This window comes from Pan troglodytes, chromosome 18 (genome assembly GCF_028858775.2).
Source record: "Pan troglodytes isolate AG18354 chromosome 18, NHGRI_mPanTro3-v2.0_pri, whole genome shotgun sequence".
Classification (NCBI taxonomy): domain Eukaryota; kingdom Metazoa; phylum Chordata; class Mammalia; order Primates; family Hominidae; genus Pan; species Pan troglodytes.
This window is the reverse complement of record NC_072416.2, coordinates 5,124,509-5,146,664: the sequence shown is the minus strand read 5'-3', so window position 1 is coordinate 5,146,664 and position 22,156 is coordinate 5,124,509. Positions and strand designations below refer to the sequence as shown.

Below are 22,156 nucleotides of genomic sequence, written 5' to 3'. Positions count from 1 at the left end.
CATGTACCGATGATGGGAACATCATATTTCCTTTAAACCTGAGCACTGGGAATTCCTGTCCTAGGCCCTTCTCTCTAAAAGGCAGAATAATGTCCTCTCCAAAGATGTTCTCATCTTAATCTCCCAACCTGTGAATATGTTATTATATAGAGAGATGAATTAATCAGCTGACCTTACAGCTGGATAATTATGGCTAGGCATGGTCGTTCAAGCCTGTAATCCCAGCACTTTGGGAGGCAGAAGCAGGAGGATGATTTGAGCCCAGCGGTTCAAGACCAGCCTGGGCAACACAGTGAGATCCCATCTCCGTAAAAAACTAACAAAAACTGGGCGCAGACCAGGCGCGGTGGCTCACGCCTGTAATCCCAGCCCTTCGGGAGGCCGAGTAAGGTGGATCACGAGGCCAGGAGTTTGAGACCAGCATGGCCAATGTGGTGAAATCCCATTTATACTAAAAATACAAAAATTAGCCAGGCACAGTGACAAAAATTGAGCCCAGGAGTTCAAGATCAGCCTGGGCAACATAGTGAGATCCCATCTCTTTAAAAAACAAACAAAAACTGGGCGCAGACGAGGAGCAGTGGCTCACGCCTGTAATCCCAGCACTTTGGGAGGCCGAGGCGGGTGGATCACTTGAGGCCAGGAATTACAGACCAGCCTGGCCAACACGATGAAACCCCGTTTATACGAAAACTAAAAAAATTAGCCAGGAACAGTAGCCAGTTACTCTGGAGGCTGAGGCAGGAGGATCACTTGAACCTGGGAGGTTCAGTGAGTTTGCAGTCAGCTGAGATCGCATCACTGCACTCCAGCCTGGACGACAGAGTGAGACTCTTGTCTCAAAAAAAAACCAAACAAACAAAAAAAACTGGGCGTGGTGGCTCACACCAGTAATCCCAGCACTTTGGGAAGCCGAGGCACGCACATCACATGAGGTCAGGAGTTCGAGACTAGCCTGGCTAACATGGTGAAACCCTGTCTCTACTAAAAAAAAATAAAAATATTTGGGCGTGTTGGTGCATGCCTGTAATCCCAGCTACTGGGAAGGCTGAGGCAGGAGAATCACTTGAACCCAGGAGGCTGAGGTTGCAGTGAGCCAGGATCGCGCCGGGCTGGGCAACAGAATGAGACTCCGTGTTAAAAAAAAAAAAAAAAAAAAGGCTGGGCACAGTGGCTCACGCCTGTAATCCCAGCACTTTCAGAGGCCTAGGCGGGCGAATCAATTGAGGTCAGGAATTCAAGACCAGCCTGGCCAACATGGTGAAACCCTGTCTCTACCAAAAATACAAAAAAATTAGGTGTGGTGGCGTGCGCCTGTAATCCCAGCTACTAAGGGGGCTGAGGCGGAGAATCGCTTGAACCCGGGAGGCGGAAGCTGCAGTGAGCAGAGATCGCACCACTGCACTCCAGCCTGCGCAACACAGCCAGGCTCCGTCACACACACACAAACCGAACTGCAAAGTAATAGCAAAAGTGTAAACCCATTTAGAAAAAACGTGTGTGACATAAATGTGATAAAAGGAACAGGGCCAGCCTGGGAGGGAGTACCCGGACGCTCCGGAGCTGTCTCAGACTCCAGGGGCGGAAAAGCCGGGCTGAAGAGGTGCCCTTCCTCCACGCTTCTGGTGCCAGTCTCCCCTGCTGCGCCCACCCTGGGTCCCTGGCCTGGGCTCCAAACCAACTCCGAGCTAGGGAAGCTCCGAGCCAGGGTGCTTCTAGAGTGTCCGGCCCACCCCTCCGCTTCATTTCCCAAAACAGCGAGGGCGGGGCTAGAGGCCAGGTGCGGAGGTGCGGGACAGGAGCCAAGCTGGGTCGTAGTGGGATCCACCTGTGCGTGATACGTAATAGAAGGGAGAGGCGAGGCGCGGGGAGGTCCGCAGGGATGTGGGAGACCCGACGGGGAGGACTGGGACGAAACAAACTAGGTCCGCAAGGGTATAAGGGGAGCAGCTCGGAGGGTTGGGGCGAGGCGGGGTCTACAGGGGTGTGGGGGGCTTGGCAGGGAGCGCTGGGGCGACGCGGAACTCCGCAGCGTTGGCGGGGAGCGTTGTGGGGAGACGGGGTCTGCAGGGATGTAAGGGCGCGGCGGGGAGCGTAGCGGGGTATGCAAGGTTGTGAGGGTTGTGGCTGGGAGGGCTGGGGCGAGGCGGGGTCCGCAGAGATGCGGGGGGCGCAGAGATGGGGGCGGTCCGCGGGCCCGCCGGGGACCGCGCAGCCTCGGGCTCTGTGCCCGGGGCCGCGCGGGTTAACTGGAGGTGACGCGCGCCCCTATTGCTCTGCCGCGGCGCGTGCCTTCCCTGCGGCGATCCTAATTGGCCCGACAGAAGCCCGCCCCCAGAAGCCCCTCCCACAGTAGGCGAGGCCCCGCGTGCCGCAACGCTCCCAGAGTCGCGCGTCAGCCTGGACTCAGCGCCTGGGCTACGAGGCTGGGCGGGGCGCGGCCGGATCGGTCGAGCGCGTCCTGGCTGATGACGGTCTCCCGTGCCCACGCCCCAAACGCAGTCTCTGGCCTGGATGTGCTCGGAGCCCACGAGGTGCAGAGGCTCGGACGGCGAAAGGGACCTGGCTGAGATCTGGGTCTTGAACCGCGGGCTCGGCCCAGCATCCCGGCAGCGTGCGCCCACAAGTGACACCCGGCCGGGCGCGGTCTGCGGGATCGCAGGCGCCGGGTCTCATCTCCAGTTCACACACGGGACGAAACGGGCCACCCCTACCAGCTCTGAGAGCATGCACCTCCAACTCCATCCCTCCCCACATGCCCGACCCCCCAACCCGTAACTCAGGCAGACACCTGGGCGTCCCCCTTCAGCGAATGCCCACACCGCGGGCAGGCCTGCCCCTCACCCCGCAGTCAGGGCGCCCTGCATCCTTCTTTGTAAAACCCATAGCTGTAGAGGGAGCGGAATGGTGGGGCAGGGCTGGGAGCCCAGCGCCAGTGAGTGGTGGGGAATGATGGTGGCCAAGGTCACACAAAGCTGTGAATTCACTTCATGTCACAGAACTGCTCAGGTTACGATAGTTACTTTTGTTATGTATTTTACCACAATTTTTAAAAAGCAAACCAAAACCAACCAAGAGTGCTTCCCCCACACCTCAAAATCATCCTGCAGCAGCTCCCTGGCCCAGCTCTCTCTCACCCTGACCCTGGGCCCCTCTCCCACCACCCAGGGCTAGCCCTGTGGACCAACCATCTCTGCCAGCCCCTCCCCGACCCTCCAGCCAGGGAGGTGGGGCGCTGGCCGGTGAATGGGGCAGGCCAGGCCCAAAGGCTGGCCCAGGGCTCACCAGCTCTGGACTGGGTGTCCCGTCTGAGGTGGGGATGACCAACATGCCAGCTCTGGGTTTTAGTTGAGGATGGGCACATCAAGCACTGACAGCCAGCAAGCTGGGCACAGGCGATGCTCAACCTCTAACACATCGGCTGAGAACCTCACCTGCCTCTCCCTGCCTGGGAGCCCTGGCAAGACAGCTCCTCTCCCAGGCCCAGCACAGGCAGGCACTGGACAGCTACTTCCTGAGGGGTGCGCGGCCGTCCGGGCAGAGGTGGGTATCCCTGCACCTCACACCTCTCGGGAGGTCAGGATCCACATCCGTCGCCTGCTTTCCTGGGCTGCCCCTGGGGCTTGTGGGCTGAGATCAACCCCTTGTGCCCTGCCCCAGGCCCTCCCTCAGGCGAGGCCCTGCCCAGGCAGGTGGTTCTTCCCTGGCTGTTCCCTTCCAACAGGCGGGGCCCAGACCATCCTATCTCTTTGGACCTGGAGACATTTCCTTAACTGGGCTTTGCAGCGGAGGGAAGAGAACAGTGGCAGAGCCAGGCGCGTACCTCCTGTACCCAGGACAGCACCTGTAAGCAAGGGGGAAGGGAACCACCCACCCCAGAACTCAAATGGAGAGAAAGTCAAGACAATCACCCCTGACGTGGGGCTGCACCAACCCCTGACGTCTGACCCCACTGTGGCTGTCCTCAGAGCCAAGAGGGCTCCAGAAGCCCACCCGCCTCGAAGCTGTTCAGGGAGCCTCACGGCCCGTGTTTGCCACATGGGTGTGTGCCAGGGCCAAGGGGACACAGAAGATGGCAGGATGACACTAATGGGGTGAGCAGGGCACACTGGTGCCTCCCATACTGCCCTCCAGCACCAGGCAGGGTCACCACAGCCAGCAAGCACTGGGCCTGGGGATGTGTGAAGAGATAGGGTTATTGAGAAGAGAAAACAGAACGCTGGTCATCCGTGGCACTCAGGCCTAGGCAGTCCAGGGAGCAGAAAGCAGGGGTCCCGAGCCCAGTCTCCCTCCTGGAGGTCAGAGCGGAGCCCCTGGCACTGTGCCCTGGCCCAGAACCAGGCTGTGGGCTCCACGCTGCACACCCCAACTCAGGAGCAGAAAGCAAACCCCTGACTGTCCACACTCCCTGTGACCGGTCCCCTTCCTGCCGGCTCTTCACCCCCAGCCCACGGTGGCTTCACCCCATGGCACCAGCCACTGACTGCCTGCCCCTCCCTCCCATAGTGACACTTTCCTGGGGTCTGCAGGTCTCCGGTCCACTTCATGCAGACAGGCCCTGTCCCCCACGGGGGCCCAAGGCCCAGGCTAAACTACAGCCCAGCCATCCCACCCCAGGCCGTGAATGCCTTCTCCAGGAGGGCAACCAAGGATGGTGCCACACGTGAGCACAAGCAAAACCCGGAGCCAAGGCGAGTCCTGCTGGGTGCACGTTTATCCCAGCCACCGCCTCCAGGGCGGCCGCACAGGCCCTGGGCATCATTCCAGCAGGGCTCCCAACTCACTCCCTGGAGACCAGCTCCCCAACCACCCGGCCCTGATGGCATCCCGCTGCGGCCAGGTGTCCTCTCAGCCGAGGTCCTTGTCACTGCCTAGCTGCATCCGCCTGCCACACCAGCTCACCCGAGATGTAGGTGGCCTGGACGTGAAGGGAGTCGTCGAGCACCACGAAGTCTGGGACAGAGCCGGGCAATGAGTAGGGGGCAGGAGTGGGGCCGCCCACCTACCCCAGAGCTGCTCCCCAACAACCCGACGCTGGTGGGGAAACCGAGGCCCAGAGACACGACTAGTAGAAGACACCCTGACCCATCACAAATGGACAGAGGTGCTGGACAATGCTCCCTGCAACCCCTTGCCTGACCTTGTCTGCAACACCAGAAAGCCTGGCCTGATGGCAACACGGGGCTACAACTGAGGCTGGCAGCCGGCAGCCCACCTGAGAGGAAGGAGCTAGGGAGGACCCACCCTCCCTGGCCCTGTCCAGGCCGCCCCAGGAACAACAGAGTCTACAGGCAGGGCCAGGCTGCCCGGTGACCCTGCGACAGGCCCTCACCTGCGTCAGCACCAAAGTCCAGGGTCCCTTTACTCTTCTCCAGCCCCAGCAACTGGGCGGGGTGCAGGGATGCAGCCTCCAGGGCCGACTCCACGCTGCAGCCTGCTTGGGGGACACAGCTGGGTGACGGTCCCCAAGCCCACATGGCTTTGCCAGCAGCCCCCCACCACACCAGCACTCCCTGTCTCAGGGACTCTGCAGCAGGCTAACAAGGACCCTGCTGGTCTGCCTGTCACCCTGGGCCTGAGTCACCAAGTACCCAATGCCCAGGAGCTCCTGTGGGCAGAGCTTGGGCTACAGTCCGGGCACCCGGTCCAGCCCCTGGGGACCCGCCACTCACAGACCACCTAAACCCGCACCCGTGCTGCTCACTGACCTGTGGCCTGCAGGAAGTGCCGGACACAGACGTCCATTGGGGCTATGCTGCCACTCAGCGTCTTGGTGCCTTGAGAGCAGAGAGGGCAGGCTCTGGGGGGGTCGTGGGCCACCTGGCATGCGGGCTGGGACCTGGGACCCAGTGGGTCAGGGCGCTCACCTGCCACGTAGGCCGTCAGACCATCCACTTCCACTTCCTGCTGTCCCAGCGTGTGCCGGCCGTTGCCCAGGCCCAAGGCAGGGATGGCATCGGTGACCAGCACCAGCCCTGGGGGAGAAGAGACTCAGAACCTGCTAGCCCAGTCATCCTACCTGTCCTGCCCACCTGCCGCAGCTTACCCTGGGGATGGGCACGGTGGGCGATCCGCAGGGCGGCGGGGTTGGTGTGCGTGCCATCCGCAATCATCCCATAGAAGATGCAGCGGCCTGCGGGCAGCCGGTCGCTGGTCAGGAGCCCCACGATGCCTGGGTCGCGGTGGTGGAACTGGGCAGGGGCGAGGGAAGGGATGGCTGAGCGACAGCAGGGGCTGCTGGGACCCCAGCCCCGCCCCTGGGGCCCCATAGCACTCACAGGCAGCATGGCGTTGAAGAGGTGGGTGATGAAGGTGGCTCCGCTCCACACAGCATCCTCTGCCGCCCGCAGGTCAGCCACTGAGTGCCCTGCGGGACCTGGATTCAGACTTTGCACCTGGCCCAGGTCCCCCAAGCAGGCCCACCCCGAGCCGGCCCCTCACCTAGGGACACGCAGATGCCACGGGCCGTCAGCGCCCGGATCACTTCGTGGCTACGGCCCAACTCCGGGGCCAGCGTCACGATGCGGACATTGTCCAGGGGCCCGTAGGTGGCCAGCAAGTCCTGGAAGGCATCGGCCTCGAAGGAGCGGAGGTGGGCCTCGGGGTGCGCGCCCCGCTTCTCCCGGCTGATGAAGGGGCCCTCCAGGTGCAGCCCTGGGAGGAGGGAGCAAGTGGCTCCAGCAGGTCCCTGCCCCACCCAGCCCTTATCACCTGCCCTCCCCACCAGCTGGGCATCTGGAGGGGTGGGGGCTGCCAACAGGTCCCGCAGGAGCCTCCCAGGGTGGGGGCGGGGAGGAGGTCAGCCACTCACCGAGGACCCCTGCCCCATGGGGACCACCACTCTTCACAGGGATCTGAGGAACAACCTGGGGGGAACCAGCTGTTAAAGCCCTGTCCCCCACAGCCCATTCCCAGAGGCCACAGCCTAGCCAAGGCCAGAGATCTCAGGTCAGAGTTCAGAGCCCAGCACCCAGCCCAGCCCCGGCCGCCTGTCCCCTCACAGGGGTCAGGGAAAGCACAGCCGGCAGAACTGAAGGACCCATGGCAGGAGCAGGAAGAAATGATAGGTGTGTGGGATGCCAGCGGTCCCTGGCCATGTGGGCAGGCTTGTGGGCACTGAGGGTGGCCCTGGGCACGGCAGCCCAGGGAGCAGGGCTGGGAGGCAGGAGGCTCCCGGGAGCAGCAGGGACCCTGGGGCAGAGCTCAGTGTGGGCATGGCCAGGGCTCAGCACTGTGTGTGGTCCACACCATGGCCAGAGCTGGACGCCATCAGGAAGACCGAGTGTGTCAGGGAACGGGGGGACACGGGCTCACACCACACATCTCAGAGGCTAACAGGTGGGCAGGCAGTCCAGTGCACACTCCCTCTCTCCAACACAGGCATGGGCCGGGGGAGCCTTCCCAGAGAGAAGAGCTTCAGGTGAGGATGGTGGCTGGATTGTACCCTCCCCTGAACTCCCCAACCCACACAACAGTAACACTTTTTTTGTTTTTTTGGAATGGAGTTTCCCTCTTGTCGCCCAGGCTGGAGTGCAATGGCAAGATCTCGGCTCACTGCAACCTCTGCCTCCTGAGTTCAAGCGATTCTCCTGCCTCAGCCTCCCGAGTAGCTGGGATTACAGGCATGCACGACCATGCTCGGCTAATTTTGTATTTTTAGTAGAGGCGGGGTTTCACCATGTAGGTCAGGCCAGTTTCAAACTCCTGACCAAACACCCACCTTAGTCTCCCAAAGTGCTGGGATTACAGGCGTAAGCCACCATGCCCGGCCAACGGTAAGACTTTTAAGAGCCCTAAACCTGGGGGCGGGGTTGGGGGGTAGCAGATGATAGAAAGAAGACAGCCAGACTTTGGGGGCTTGGCAAGAGGGACACTGGGCAGGTCTGGGGGAGTGCACGCAGTGGGGGAAGTGACCCCCACAGGCTCAGGATGGTGCCTTGAGAAGTAGGGTGACGTGGGGACCAACGGAAGAGTGCCTGCCCTGAGTGTGCCGGTCGGGCCCCCGGGGAAGTAGAGCAGATTGGCAAGGGTAGGTGTGGGCACAGCAGGAACTTGCGAAATGTGTGTTCTCAAGGTGCTCAGCAGGGTGCCAGCCAGGCCCAGCCCCTCTGAGCACTGCTAGACTCTTCTCAGGGAACCCAGCCAGCCCAAGAGAAAGGAGCCAGGGACCCCAACCTACGAGTACCCCCATAATGCCCCTCCTGCAGGCTGGGTGCCCCCAGCTGGCCTGCTGACACCTCTTCTGAAAGAAAGCACACCACCAAGGTCAGCAGGCAGCCTGGGCAAGCCTCGAAAAGGAGCCCGAACAAGAGGACAGGGCCAGGCAGGGAAGCAGAGACCACGAGGAGAGATGGACAGGGAAAAGGGCCATCACGGACACCCTCCAGCCAATAAGAGGTCTTCTGTCCCTGAAACAAGAATAGGATGGCAGAAAAAGGAACACTGGGCTGGGCATAGTAGCTCACACCTGTAATCCCAGCACTTTGGGAGGCCAAGGCGAGCAGATCACCTGAGGTCAGGAGTTTGAGACCAGCCTTACCAACATGGAGAAACCCCATGTCTACTAAAAATACAAAAATTGGCCAGGCGCAGTGGCTCACGCCAGTAATCCCAGCACCTGGGGAGGCCAAGGCAGGCGGATCACGAGGTCAGGAGATTGAGACCATCCTGGCTAATACGGTGAAACCGCATCTCTACTAAAAATACAAAAAATTAGCCGTGCGTGGTGGCGAGCGCCTGTAGTCCCAGCTACTCGGGAGGCTGAGGTAGGAGAATGCGTGAACCTGGGAGGCAGAGCTTGCAGTGAGCCGAGATCGTGCCACTGCACTCCAGCCTGGGTGACAGAGTGAGACTCCATCTCAAAAAAATAAATAAAAATAAATAAATTAGCCAGGCATAGTGGCACACGCCTGTAGTCCCAGCTACTCAGGAGGCTGAGGTAGGAGAATTGCTTGAACCCAGGAGGCAGAGGTTGCAGTAAGCCGAGATCGTGCCACTGCGCTCCAGCCCGGGCAACAAGAGCGAAACTCCATCTCAAAAAAAAAAAAAAGGAACATTTGGCTGGGCACAGTGACTCACACATGTAATCCCAGCACTTTGGAAGGCCAAGGCAGTTGGATCACCTGAGGTCAGGAGTTCGAGACCAGCCTTGCCAACATGGAGCAACCCCATCTCTACTAAAAATTACAAAAATTAGCAGGGCATGGCGGCAGGTGCTTGTAATCCCAGCTACTCGAGAGGCTGAAGCAGGAGAATCATTTAAACTCAGGAGGCAGAGGTTGCAGTGAGCAGAGATCACACCATTGCACTCCAGCCTGGGTGACAGAGGGAGACTCCATCTCGAAAAATAAATAAATAAGTGGCCAGAGAGGAGAGTGAAACAATCAGGAGGAAGCCTGGAATTGGGTTAGAGCCAAGAAACAAAGCAAAGAACACTCACGGCAAAGCAAGCAGAAATGGCAGCTGAGAAGATGTCACTGGGCCACACATCCCTTCACACCACCCCGATGACTGACCTACACAGGTATTCTCATCACAATTATGGGGAACTACCAGGAAAGATGAGAGGAGAGAAAGGGGCTAAGAGGACTCACGGAGCCACGAGAGCACTGATGTTCAGCTCTCCTGGTGGAAGGCAATGGATTCTGCCCTAAGCTGAAAGACTGAGGAGCAGCCAACACAGTTTTTAGAGCTACGGGCGCAAATTCCAAGAGTCCATTGAGTTGAAAGTGATTGTCCCTAGGGTGGATGCTGGTTGGGGCAAAGGGCCGCTGTTTTTCCTCACAAGCCCTATGGATACACAGGCTCACTAAAGATTAAAACAGGAAAAAAACAAACAAAAAAAGACAATGGCTGAGTTTTTCCAGAATGGAGTTTTAGAAGGGAGCAAGAGGGCGCTACATAGAGAGAGCACAGTAAAAGATCAACTGAGGGGAGGGGAGCGAGGCACACTCCAGGCAGGTAAACAGCCGGAAAGGTCAAAGTGTAGAGGGTGTGCGGGGCCAGAGGCAGGGGCCTGGCTGCCCCCGGGAGGTGCCTCACCTTGGCTCAGCAGGTAACAGACTTAAAGCAGAGAACAAAGTGATCTCACCTGTCTCCAAGTACCGTAGCAAAGGACAGGCGGAAACCCCCCAGAAAAGAGAAGGTGGTCTTAATGGACCAGAACAGGACAACAAAAGACCGAAGAAGCTTCTGGCAAAGTGGCCATCCAATTCCACCCAGGGTGAATGGGCCCTGGAAGAGGTGGCGTACACGGCACAGGGGAGACCCGAGTGAAGGGGCCTCCAGTTTCTAAGATGATCCAGGCAGGAGGCTTCCCAATTCCCACCCTCAATAGTTGGCTCTCTGCCTTCATCCTGTGTGTGCGCCAAGGGTTAAGACACCTGCACTGCAGTGCATGCTGGGAAGAAAACAAAGTCCTACTTGTCAGAGACTCTTCCTAAGGAAGAAGAGCCACAGTTCCTCCCACGCCTGTGCTGGCCAGAGATGCGCAGGCAGTGGGGGGCACAGTGGGGACAGGTAGGCAAGGCTTAGCAGAGGAGGCCTGGGGAGCAGGCCAGGGCCTTCTAGGCCAAGAGTTTGGGGGCAGGAGTGGGGAATGTGCCTGGGGACAGAGAAGAGGCTGGACAGGTAGGAAAGGAATGCTGCCGGTGGGGGTGGGGCAGAGGTGATGGGCTGAATCCTGGATCTTGGACAGGTGGCTCTGACAGGCCCCAGAGAGCAGCTGTGAGAACCAGGTGCCAGTTGGCGACAGGTTTTTGACATTTGACTCTGTGTGGGGAGGGCTGTGGGAAATTTCCAAAAAGACATCCATGGCTAATACTGAGTGGTGAACACTCAGCATCTCACGCACGATGCTGAACACCCAACGCCCCTAAGCCATGCATGCTGCCTTCATCCTCACTTCAGGTTTGAGGAAACGGAGGCTCAGAAAGGCAGAAGGTTGTCCTGAGTCTTCCAGCCGATACATGACATCAGGAGGCCAACGCCAAATCCAGGAAGCCTGAGCCCAGAACCCACACACCACCCCCATTGTTCCCAGCTCTGGCTCTGCCCACACACCAAGAGAGGGACCCCTTGGGCATATAACGCAAGTGGTGATCCTGAAATGAATCCTGTGCTGGAGGGGAAAACGGCGGGGGCTCTGGACAGAACTAGAACACAGACGGCTCAATTAAAGTACTGTTAACAGGGTTCATTTTCTAAACTCACTAACTCATGTGGCTACATAAGAAAATATTCATTATCTTAAGAAATAGTTAAGTATTGGTTGGGCACCATGGCTCACGCCTGTAATCCTAGCACTTTGGGAGGCTGAGATGGGCAGATCATGAGGTCAGGATTTCAAGACCAGCCTGGCCAGTATGGTGAAGCCCCATCTCTACTAAAAATACAAAAATTAGCCGGGCATGGTGGCGGGCGCCTGTAGTCCCAGCTACTCGGGCGACTGAGGCAGGAGAATCGCTTGAACCCAGGAGGCGGAGGTTGTAGTGAGCCGAGATCGCACCACTGCACTCCAGCCTGGTCGACAGAGCGAGACTATGTCTTAAAAAAAAAAAAAAAAAAAAAAAAAAAGTTAAGTACTAAGGAATAAACAGGCACAATGGGCCAGGCACAGTGGCTCTTGCCTATAATCCCAGCACTATGGGAGGCCGAGGCAGGAGATCTCCTGAGCCTAAGAGTTTGAGACCAGCCTGATTAACATAATGAGATCCCTGTCTCTACAAAAAACTTTTTTTTTTTTTGAGATGGAGTCTTGCTCTGTTGCCCAGGCTGGAGTGCAGTGGCGCAATCTCGGCTCACTGCAACCTCTGCCTCCTGGGTTCAAGCGGTTCTCCTGCCTCAGCCTCCCAAGTAGCTGGGACTACAGGTGCGTGCAACCACTCCCAGCTAATTTTTTTGTATTTTTAGTAGAGACAGGGTTTCACTGTGTTAGCCAGGATGGTCTCCATCTCCTGACTTCGTGGTCCGCCTGCCTCGGCCTCCCAAAGGGATTACAGGCGTGAGCCACCGTGCCCGGCCGAAAAAACTTTTTAAATTAGTCGGGTGTGGTGGCACAAGCCCGTAGTGCCAGCTACTCTGGGGGACTAAGACAGGAGGATCTCTTGAGCCCAGGAGTTCAGAACCAGCCTGGGCAACACAGTGAGACTTTCTCTACAAAAAATGTTAAAATTGGCTGGGCATGGTGGCACACACCTGTAGTCCTACCTACTCAAGAGGCTGAAGCAAGAGGATCGCTTGAGCAGAGGAGATTGAGGCTGCAATGGGCTATGACCACACCACTTTACTCCAGCCTGGGCCACAGAGAGAAACCCTGTCTCTTAAAAATAACAAAAACTGGCCGGGCGCGGTGGCTCACGCCTGTAATCCCAGCACTTTGGGAGGCCAAGGCGGGCGGATCACGAGGTCAGGAGATCAAGACCATCCTGGCTAACACGGTGAAACCCCGTCTCTACGAAAAATACAAAAAATTAGCCGGGCGAGGTGGCGGGCACCTGTAGTCCCAGCTACTTGGGAGGCTGAGGCAGGAGAATGGCGTGAACCCTGGGGGGCGGAGCCTGCAGTGAGCCAAGATTGCGCCACTGCACTCCAGCCTGGGCGACAGAGCGAGACTCCGTCTCAAGAAAAAAAAAAAAAAAAAACTAAACAGAAAAAAAACAAGCATGTTGGATACAACCTACTCTCATATAGTTCAGTAAAAAACAGTAGCACAGGTACAGCCAAGAGGAGCCTGAATAGTAGTAACATACAGCAAAAAGTTAACCCTGTAGAACCTAAGTAAAAATTAAAATAAAAAAAGACCAAGGACAACCAAATTTCTTCCGGGCAGGAAAGAAAATGGAAGCGTGGGGCAAGCAGTACAGGAGCAGGGGGAGTCTCTTCTGGAAGGCGTGTTCCACTGAATCACACATCAGACAGGTTAGGGAGGAAGAGCCTGACCAGGGACTATCGCTGTGCCAATCACAGAATCCCCTGCGGCCTTGGTTAAGGGGATGGTTTCTGAAGCCTGGAGGCAGCCAGAGTGCAGTGCAGGGGGTGGGGACGGCCTATGGCTCACACGGTGCTGAGCCAGCAGTGTGGAGACAGCTGCGGAGGACAGAGGGTCTAGGGAGGCCAGGCAGAGCGACAACTGATAAAGAAGCACAGGGGAGGGACCCAGGCCCAGATCGGGTCATCAAAAGAGGCCAGACTCAGGACCATGGAATACGTGCTGGGGGTGGGGGGTGGGGCGTGAGTTTGGAAATGAGGGCGCTGGTTGCTCCGGGAGCCCCCTCCACCTCAGCCAGGGAGCCTCACCTCACCTTGTGATAAACCTCCGGTGGGGAAGTGACCAGGGTGGGGCAGAAGGAGGTGACGCCGTGCGACAGGATCCTCCGGGCCACCAGGGCAACCCCCGAACCCACGTCCTCCGTGGCTTGAGAGAAGTCAACACCAAATCCACCTGCAGCCACAGAAAAGGAAGTGTCGCATGGAGCTCAGAGCTCCTCCCCTGGGTTCCCCTGCCGGCCCCGGGCCGCACCGTTGATCTGCACATCGATGAATCCGGGAGCCAAGATGCGGCCCCCGCAGTCCCGCCGCTCGTCGGCCACGCGCCGCTCCTCAAAGAACAGCTTCTCTGGGTCCAAGATGCGGCCTCCGCGCACCCACAGATCCTCCCTGCGGACGCAGTGGGTGGGCGCTCGCATCGCGGGCCTGACCTCGGCCCCGCACCCTGCACCCCGCCCGGTCCCCGGCCCCGCACCCTGCACCCCGCCCGGTCCCCAGCCCCGCAGTCCCCGGCCCGCGCCCACCTGAGCAGTTTCCCTCCGCGCAGGATCCGGCAGTTAGTGAACTGGAGCACCCGGGCCCCCGCCGCGCCCTGCTCGCCGCGCATCGTGAGCCGTGTCGGGAGCGAGCGGCTCCGGAGCCCCGCGGCGGCCAAATCCCGCGCCCGGTGACGAACGCCAGCCGAGAGCGGAGGCCGCGCCCACGTGACCCTCAGCTGACTGAAGCGGCGCGCCACGTGACCGCCGCGCCCACGTGATCGAGCCAGCCCACGTGACCGGCAGCGCCCGGCGCCCGCCCGCCCGCCCCCGCCCCCGCCCCCAACAAGCTGAGCAGACACAGGCCCGTCACATCCAAGAACTTTATTGGACACAGCTCCGCGCAGGGCCACGGGCCCGGCGGTGAGGGCGGCTCCATCCAGGAAGTCTCAGCAACAGGAACCCACAAGGCGACACTCTAGCTAAGGTTATAGATAGCTGGGAGACAAGGGCCGCTCCGCAGACGCAGGAACAGGCCAGATCTTTATAAATAAACATCCAGTAAAGAGAAATGACAATTCTAAATCATCCGCATACACAGAGCACTCTAGGGGGTGGGGCGCCGGGGGCCTGGAGGGGCGATGAGTGGGCCCAGATGTCCACGGCACGGGGCGGGCGGGGGCAAGGCCGGGGAAACAGACGATGGGCACTAGGACACTGCGCATGTACAAGACCAACTACTGGGGGCGGCGGCCCCGTGCGTATGTGTCAGGCTGTTCGTTCTGGAATGAGGAGGGGTGGTCTTTACATAATATTCTGTGGCTGGTGGGCTCGGAGAGGGTCTACTTTGTGGAGAGGATGAGGGCGACGATGAGACCATAGAGGCCGAGCACCTCGGCGAAGATGAGAATCAGGATCATGCCCACGAATAGTCGGGGCTGCTGGGCGGTGCCCCGCACGCCAGCGTCCCCCACGATGCCGATGGCAAAGCCGGCTGCCAGGCCGCTCAGGCCCACGCTCAGGCCGGCGCCCAGCTGGAGGAAGCTCCTGGGGGCGAGAAGAGAGGACTGACATCAGCAGCCTGCCAACCAGAGGGAGACAAGGGTCCGGGTCACCACCCACAGGTGAACCGCCCCCCTCCCTGCAGTCCTCCAGCCCTGTGCAGGGGCCTGACCCCAGTGCTCACTTGTAGAGGCTGATGTCGTCATTCAGGGAGTTGGCGATGAGGACTGCCACCACCAGGCCGTAGATGGCGATGATGCCAGCCATGACCACTGGGATGATGGACTTCATGATCAGCTCCGGCCGCATGACAGACATGGCCGCAATGCCGGTACCGCTCTTGGCTGTGCCATAGGCAGCACCCAGGGCTGTGGGAGGAAGGCGGGGTGAGCCCACAGCAGTACGCAGGCCAGTTGACGCTAGGACCCTGAGGTGTAGCTTTGGCACAACTCCAAGGGCCACCCCAAGTTATCACATGCAGAGGGGGAGCCGAAGAAGGCGTCCAGCCCAGGGCAAGAGGACCCAGGAGGAACAGCCACGGGCAAGCAAAAGGAGGCCGGGACAGCCACTCCTCCTTCCTCTACGTGAGGCCCCCACCCTCAGAGTCCAGCTCTTCCTCCAGCAGCAGCCCTTGGGGCGGCGTGACCCATCTGGGGCTCCTGGCTCTGCAGTGAACCCACCTGTCACCCCAGGGAGCCTCAGTGCAGCCTCAGCAGCCCCCATGTGGGGTCAGGGTCAGTCGACCCTTGGGGCTACTGCCCAGGACAACATGCTGGAAAAGCCACCAAAGGTCTTGGGGATGGCAAAGCCACTGCTACAGGGTGTGACCGGAGGGTCAGAAGCAGCTGACCTGGCCACTCTTGTCACCCAGGCCAGAGCTCCCTTGACTCACTGCCCAGGCCAAGCTCCCCAACGCTCCCAGCCCCAAATATTCCCCTAGGAGGGCCAAACGTTCTGCCAGAAAGGGCAGCTCTCAGCACCCTCAGCCACACAGCAGGCCTGAACCCTTGACAGATTGGAGAATCTTCTCTAACCAGACAGGAGACAGGGTGAGCCAAGAAGAGGATGGGGGCAGAGAAGACGACGGGGATCATCAACAGTCCAACTACGAGGCCTCAGCTGACCTCCCAGAGAGGTCTCCCCCGCACGCAGGGTGGCTCCAAGCACACAGGAGCCTGGCCAGAGGGCCCAAGCCTCCCACCGCAACAGTGCTGGTGGGCTGGGCTCCAGGGTGGCCTGTCTCCTCCAGAGCTGTCCCTCCTTCCTCTCCCAAGAGAATGTTGCCTTTCTTTTCAGTTCCCCTCTCCTGGGCCCTATTCTCAAAGTGGAGAATTCTGTGGACACAGCAGTGTCACGGGGGCTCATTTGCCTTTCTGACTTCTGCCAGCTGCCCTCCAGGGCCACCACAGGGGCCTACTGAGCTGCTTGTGGGGACTGCAGTGGCAACTCCCTGCCCCCTCTCTGCCCACAGCACTCATGCCATGGTCTTTTAGGGGAGCATATCAATAACCAGCCTGACTTGGCCAGGCGCAGTGGCTCACGCCTGTAATCCCAGCACTTTAGGAGGCCAAGGCGGGCGGATCACCTGGGGTCAGAAGTTCGAGATTAGCCTGGGTAACATGGTGAAACCTCGTCTCTACTAAAAATACAAAAATTAGCCAGGAGTGGTGGCGCATGCCTGTCATTCCAGTTACTAGGGAGGCTGAGGCAGGAGAATCGCCTGAACCCAGGAGTGGAGGTTGCAGTGAGTCAAGATCACGCCACTGCACTCCAGCCCGGGCGACACAGAGAGACTCCGTCTCAAACAAACAACAAGAGTGAATCTCTGACACACACACACACACACACACACACACACACACACACACACACAAACCAGCCTGACCTGCAGAAGACTACATAGGTCAGAGGTGGAAGGGACCAGAACTACCCCTACCATTCCTCTTCATATTTTATTGATATATTTGGGCCACAAAACTTGCCTACCCTGTGTCCCAGCACTGAGCAGGGGTGAGGACACAGGCGCGGTGACCTCCAGGCACAGAGACACGCTCCAGGAGAGCGGAGAAGGGGGTGCTGGGGAAGGGCTTCACAGACAAGTATCCCAAGTTGGCGGGAGAGAGGAGTCACAGAAAAACAAGGCAATAAGACAAGGGCTCTGGATAGCACCTGCAGAGGCACCCAAGACGATGGTGCTGGGTATCCAGGGAGTGACTAGAGGGAGGAAGGAGGCTGGGACCTGGGCCAGGGAGCCACACGGCCTCCTCCACACCACCCTGGAGGTGCCCAGACATGCCACACCAACACCCAGTGCACCTGCAGACTGGGGCCCAGGGCCTGTCCCAGCGCCTGTCCTGAACTCCTGGTTACAGTGCATTTTTTCCCTGGCGAGCATATAGAGCAATTACAGTGCATTTTAGGGGGCTCCCACTGCAGGCCCAGGACCACATCCGACTGTATCATGTATGCACAAGAGACCAGAGCATGGCAGACACGTTGGCAGGAGACTGAATACAGGGAACTCAGCAACCCACGTAGTGGACCCTGTGAGGCCAGTAGTCCACCAGAGGCAGGAAGTGAGCCAGGCCCTTTTCTACAGAGGGCAGCAGGAAGAATCATGTGGCTGGCAGGGGGAGGAGGCACCAAGAGGAGCACAGGGAAGAAAGGGATGGCCACCAGGAGCGGAATACCATGAGCACCCTGGACTCCAGTCCGGAGACCAAGCCTGACCAGACTGCAGAAGGCAGACCTGTGAGCAGCACTATGCTCAGCAGCCACAGAAAGAGTCGGGGGCCAAAAAGCAGTTGCAGAAACACAAGCATAAAATACAAGGCGCTCGCCAGCAGGGAGGAAGTCACAGGAAATACGGAAAAGGAGCATATGACAACTTCTTGGAGGACATGATGAATAAAGAATCAACAGGACATTTGTCATGAGAAAAAAAAGGGGAAGCTGGGACGGGGGCCTGCAAGAGGCCTGTGGACCTCATTCGGTTTAAGACCAATCCGTCAGTGCCAGGCAGGCCAAGGGCCAGGAGCTGGGGACACAGCTGGAGGTTGGCGTTGTGGCAACAGCAGAGGCCACTGGAGGGCAGGGGGCTTGTTTAGGTCGGCACAGCAGGTGAAGCCAGGTCCTGGAGGAAAGCATGCTGAGAAGGCAGAAATGAAGTCAGAAGTTGAGCCAGTCATGGTGGCTCATGCCTATAATCCCAGCCCTTTACGAGGCAGAAGCAGGTGGATCGTTTGAGGCAACAAGGAGTTTGAGACCAGCCTGAGCCACATGGCGAGACCCTGTCTCTAAAAAAAAATTAGCTGGGCATGGTAGCCTGTGCCTGTAGTCCTAGTTATTCAGGAGGCTGAGGCAGGAGGATTGCTTGAGCCTGGGAGGTTGAGGCTGTAGTGAGCCATGACCACACCACTGCACTCCAGCCTGGGAAACAGAGCAAGACCCTGTCTTGAGGAGGGGGGGGAAAAAAAAAAGCAGTTGATTGAATTGGCCAAGTGAAGTCAGAGGTCAGCTCCTGGAGAGCCACAGTAAGCCACGTTTATCCCGAAGAGCCAGGGATAAGCAGGAAAGGCCTAGGCCAGCAATACCGTGTTCTCAATTTCCAGACACCTGCTGGTCAGGCTGCCCGAAGACCTGCGTAGGTCTTGACTGAGAGAGAGGAAAGTAGCTGGGTGCAGAAAAAGGGCTTGGTGGACAAACTCAGGGCTTCAAGGGCAAGCAGCAACAGCTAGAATTTAAGTTCCACATGGGCGGGGATCCCATTTTGTTCACTGCTGTCCTACCAGTACCTGGCACATAGTAAGCGCTCAATCAAGATTGTTTGGATGAATGAGTGACAGCCACAAGCTAGTACCCCACAGGTGGCTGGGCAAAATGGAATCTCTGAAGGCATTCTGGGGGCAAAGAACAGAGGAGGCTGGGGGGAAGGGCTCGGCAGCCTGTTGGGAGAAGCCTTGAGTCTGTGGAAAGAGCAGGCGGTGCCTAGGGGGAAGGAGAAGTCTAGACCACTTCTTCCACCACAAATGACCCCTTACTTGCACACGATGGGAAGGGCAAGGCTCACTCACGAATGGCAGACAGGCCCAGGCAGAAGGAGGCCCGCAAGAGAACAGAGAGCCCCAAGCCCCCACCCCACAGGTGTTTACAGTCAGCAGAGACTGTTTGGAGTTCAAACCCTCCACATATCTGCACTAGGAGCCTCCCCAGGCCACCAGGCAGGGTGGGGCAGGGCACGGTCATCAAAGCTAAAACCAGACCTAACCACGGAGGTGGAGATCAGACCAGGCCAGGCCAGTCCACGGAGGCTGAGACTGGGCCAGAACTTAACTCGTGGGACCCACATTCCTGGGCCTAGCCCTAGCCCAAGTGCCATTCTCCCAGGGAGACCAATTGTCACTAAATTGGACGCCCAGGACCTGTCAAGGCCCAATTTCAAAAGCAGGGTGCCACCAAGAACCCTAGAAGGCCCCTTCTCCAAGCCCAGGGAAGCCCCTCCCAACTTCAGGCCTCAGGGAAGGAAAGGAAGGTCATTCATTCACCCCTCCATTCATTAGGACCAGAACTGGAAGCCTCAGTCCTGAGGGCAACGACTGGATCCCATAAACTCGGACACCCATGCCACCCTCTCACCCACCTCAGAGCACAGACCCCTCTGCAAGCTACACAGCCCCGCCAGCGCCGATGCTGCTGTCTCCCCGCTCCCTCCACTTCCACACACTCCCACCCGGGTCTCCGCGGGCTCTCCGAACCAAGCCCTCAGCCCAGCTTTCCCAAACAGCCTACACAGCGACACGGGTATTGGGCAACCGTAACCAGCTCCAACCGGAAGTACCTGCCTGTGGGTGAGACCCACCTGACCCCCGGGGCCGGCCGCCATAAGGGCGAGGGCTGAGGACCTCCCGTGGGGGACATGGGCTCCCCACCAGCCGGAAAGCTCCAGCGACCGGCTGGGCGTTCCTGGGCCGGACCCGCGCCGCCGCCCGCGCACTGGGGCCTTCGAGGTGTGATGTCACCTGCCCGCAGAATCGGCCCCCCTCGCGCCGCCCCCCTCGCGCCCCCACCCCAGCCTCCCTCTCGCCGCTCCCGGGGCTAATATGGCAGCGGCGCCGCCGCCCCACCCCCGCAACCGCACGACCCGGCTGGCAGGGCCGCCGGCCCGGACCCCCGAGACTCACACCCCGGCCAAGCCCGCACGCCCTGCGCCCCTGACCCCCGGCGGCTCCCCGCAGCCCTCGGGGCGCCGACCCCCGCCCGCTGTCACACGGGGCCCGGGCGCCCCCGACCGCTCGGGATTACGTCAGAGTGACGTCACACACCGGACCCCGGCGAGCTGCGGGCATGAGCAACGCGCGCGCCCCCGCCCCCGAGTCCCTCCCGCCGCCGCGCTCACCGCTGAAGACCATGGCGGCCGAGGCGCCCATGACGGCGAAAAACGAAGCATACTCGGGGCCGCTCTTGGACTCGGACATGTCTGCGGGTGGGGAGGGGGCAAGCTCTGCGGGCCGAGGCGGGGGCGAGGACGGGCCGGGCACGAAGGTTTGCGGGCGGGCGGCGGCGAAGGCGATCCGGCCCGTCAGCCGCTGCGCTCTAAATACCAGCACCGCAGAACAAAATGGCGGCCGCGTCCGCGTCACATGACCTGGGCCCCGCCCCTGCGAGCCGTACCACTTCGCACCGTGGGGGAGACGCGTCCCCGGGACGCCCGACCGGCCCGTTGACCTCCCCCGGGCTGTGCCGCCCGCCCAGCGACCCGGCCCCGGCGCCCGGCACCGCCCCGCCTTGGCCTCCGCGGGTGTTTCCGGGCGCCGCCGGCCTCTGGATCTCCGCAGCGTTGGACCGGTCTCGCGCCGGGGCGGGGCGGTGTGGTGTGTGCTTCATTAGCATACGGGGCGGGGCCTCGGCGCCCCGCCTCCTCTGCGGCTGCGCGTCGTCTGCAGGTGTTCGGTTCCCGGCGACGCTTTTCTTTGTACCCCTGGCGTGCAGCTGCAGGCCGTGGTTTCGCGGCCTTGTCCCCAAGACGGGGCCTCACTCCTCCGGGCGCTGGTCTTCCAGGATCTCCCTACCAATCCTGGGCGAGCTAAGGGTCCCAGCAGAAGTGCGGCGCGCGGGCCTCCTCTGCCACAGCGTCCGGAAAAGCCCCCAGCCCACACCTGTGAAGTCCCAGCCCGTGGCTGCGGTCACCTCCCTCCACCCTGTCCCCAGTCTCCTCCAGACCCAGACCTACTGCCTCTGACCAAGCGGTTGGTGACTTCACCTCTCGCTTCGGAGAAAAAGGACCCCCTCCCCGCACCTGTCTCTGCCTTTGCATCAGGGACCCAAACATTAGTGGGGTGTGTCTCTGTCCCTCAAGATGTAGGCATGACTGGTGGAAGCCCTGTCGGAACTGCGACCTCTCGAGGCCCCCCGGGCTCTGCACGTTCTGGCGTCCTGGTCCTCCCACCTGTCCTTGCAGCCACCCACGCACGCAAATCCTGCACCTTCAGGGCCATCTTTCTGTCTTTCTGGAGCAGTTGGAGCGCTTCCCGCAGCTGTGAAAGCAGCCCAGCCAGGGCTGGCGCTGCCCTACTGATCCTGTGTGGCAGTCCCTGGCACCCCCTCTGCCTGATCTCCATTCCCCCTTTCAGGGGCCCTGGGCAGCTGCCACCAGGCCTGAGTGTCCTTTGAGCTCTAAGGCCTCATCCTGGGTTAGAGCTCTCCCTGAGTAGCCTGGATGCTGGCTCACCACCTTCTCTACGTAGGCAATGGGGTCATGGCCCCTGGTCTGGCCCTCCTGCTGGACTCAGCCCCACCTTCCCCAGCAGGAGCCTCCCTCAAGCCCCTTCCCCAGGCTAGCCTGGGTCTGCCACTCTTGGAACTTGCAGCCCGTGAAAGTCCCTAAGTCTGTCCTGGTTCAAAGGAGAGGAGGCAACAGATATGGCCAGAGGCCCTTTCTGCTCCTCCCTCTTTCTTGCCCGGCCCTTGTTTCTGAGAAGAGGAATCTTCACTCTGTCTCCACCTCCTCACCTGCCCTTCCCTCCCCAGCTCCTTGCCCTTGCCAAGGTCACTGGTGACCGCCATTTCTCTAAGCAGAAGGACATCTGTCAGGCTGTCCAAGTGGACCTCTGTGCTGCGTGGCCTGCCACCCTCTCCACACACTCTCCTCTCTCCTGCGGACTTCCTAAACCTCAGACGCCCTCATTCTTCCTGGAGTCACAAGGCCCTATAGCCCCAATTTTGCTGCAGGTCCTGGCATACCCAGGGCTGCCCCTGGCTCTGCCCTTCCCCTGCTTGATCCGATCCTTTCCCTGGCTTTGTCCCCCATCTTACGCCGTCTTGTCCCTCACCTGCACCATTCCAGCCCTGACCGCCCTCTGAGTGAGAGCAACACCAGTGCCTGCCCCCATAACTCCAAGCCCTCCAGGAAAGCC

The 22,156-nt window shown here is 59.8% G+C and overlaps 3 protein-coding genes across 6 annotated transcripts; 1 reads left to right on the top strand and 2 right to left on the bottom strand.

Annotated features, from left to right (window-relative positions):
* Positions 1 to 3,010: 3,010 nt before the first annotated feature.
* On the bottom strand, positions 3,011 to 13,987 carry AMDHD2 (amidohydrolase domain containing 2). 3 transcript variants are annotated; one of them, XM_009430111.5, is made up of 11 exons: positions 13,791 to 13,987; positions 13,520 to 13,656; positions 13,302 to 13,441; positions 6,812 to 6,866; positions 6,442 to 6,654; positions 6,279 to 6,367; positions 6,047 to 6,191; positions 5,868 to 5,975; positions 5,709 to 5,777; positions 5,333 to 5,434; positions 3,011 to 4,953 (listed from the first exon to the last, which is right to left on the bottom strand). In XM_009430111.5, the coding sequence occupies exons 1-11, from the start codon at positions 13,871 to 13,873 to the stop codon at positions 4,865 to 4,867; spliced, it is 1,230 nt and encodes a 409-aa protein (XP_009428386.1). In that variant the 5' UTR covers positions 13,874 to 13,987; the 3' UTR covers positions 3,011 to 4,864. The 3 variants fall into 3 exon arrangements, with proteins under 3 accessions (XP_009428386.1, XP_001163691.1, XP_009428387.1); XM_001163691.8 differs by having other exon boundaries at positions 5,709 to 5,975; XM_009430112.5 differs by lacking the exon at positions 5,709 to 5,777 and having other exon boundaries at positions 13,791 to 13,986.
* On the top strand, positions 3,355 to 4,098 carry CEMP1 (cementum protein 1). Its single transcript, XM_003314926.6, has one exon. It carries the CDS (start codon positions 3,355 to 3,357, stop codon positions 4,096 to 4,098), a length of 744 nt encoding a protein of 247 aa, XP_003314974.1.
* A 124-nt stretch (positions 13,988 to 14,111) lies between the features above and the next one.
* On the bottom strand, positions 14,112 to 20,475 carry ATP6V0C (ATPase H+ transporting V0 subunit c). 2 transcript variants are annotated; one of them, XM_510748.7, is made up of 3 exons: positions 20,140 to 20,475; positions 14,929 to 15,112; positions 14,112 to 14,789 (listed from the first exon to the last, which is right to left on the bottom strand). In XM_510748.7, exons 1-3 carry the CDS (start codon positions 20,216 to 20,218, stop codon positions 14,585 to 14,587), a joined length of 468 nt encoding a protein of 155 aa, XP_510748.3. In that variant the 5' UTR covers positions 20,219 to 20,475; the 3' UTR covers positions 14,112 to 14,584. The 2 variants fall into 2 exon arrangements, with proteins under 2 accessions (XP_510748.3, XP_063652567.1); XM_063796497.1 differs by having other exon boundaries at positions 14,112 to 14,823; positions 20,140 to 20,392.
* Between the last annotated feature and the right edge of the window lie 1,681 nt (positions 20,476 to 22,156).

Bases quoted from the DNA above. Each gene is read 5' to 3' on its own strand.
- AMDHD2 (XM_001163691.8), bottom strand. From the start codon at position 13,873: ATGCGCGGCGAGCAGGGCGCGGCGGGGGCCCGGGTGCTCCAGTTCACT. The intron at 6,655-6,811 runs GTGAGTGGCTGA...CCCTCCTCCCAG, and splicing joins CCATGGGGCAGGGGTCCTCG to GGCTGCACCTGGAGGGCCCC. The intron at 5,435-5,708 runs GTCAGTGAGCAG...TCCCCCAAGCAG, and splicing joins GCACTTCCTGCAGGCCACAG to GCTGCAGCGTGGAGTCGGCC.
- ATP6V0C (XM_063796497.1), bottom strand. From the start codon at position 20,218: ATGTCCGAGTCCAAGAGCGGCCCCGAGTATGCTTCGTTTTTCGCCGTC. The intron at 15,113-20,139 runs GTGAGCGCGGCG...TTCCTCCCACAG, and splicing joins GGCCGCCATGGTCTTCAGCG to CCCTGGGTGCTGCCTATGGC. The intron at 14,824-14,928 runs GTGAGCACTGGG...TCTGGTTGGCAG, and splicing joins GACGACATCAGCCTCTACAA to GCTGCTGATGTCAGTCCTCT.
- CEMP1 (XM_003314926.6), top strand. From the start codon at position 3,355: ATGGGCACATCAAGCACTGACAGCCAGCAAGCTGGGCACAGGCGATGC.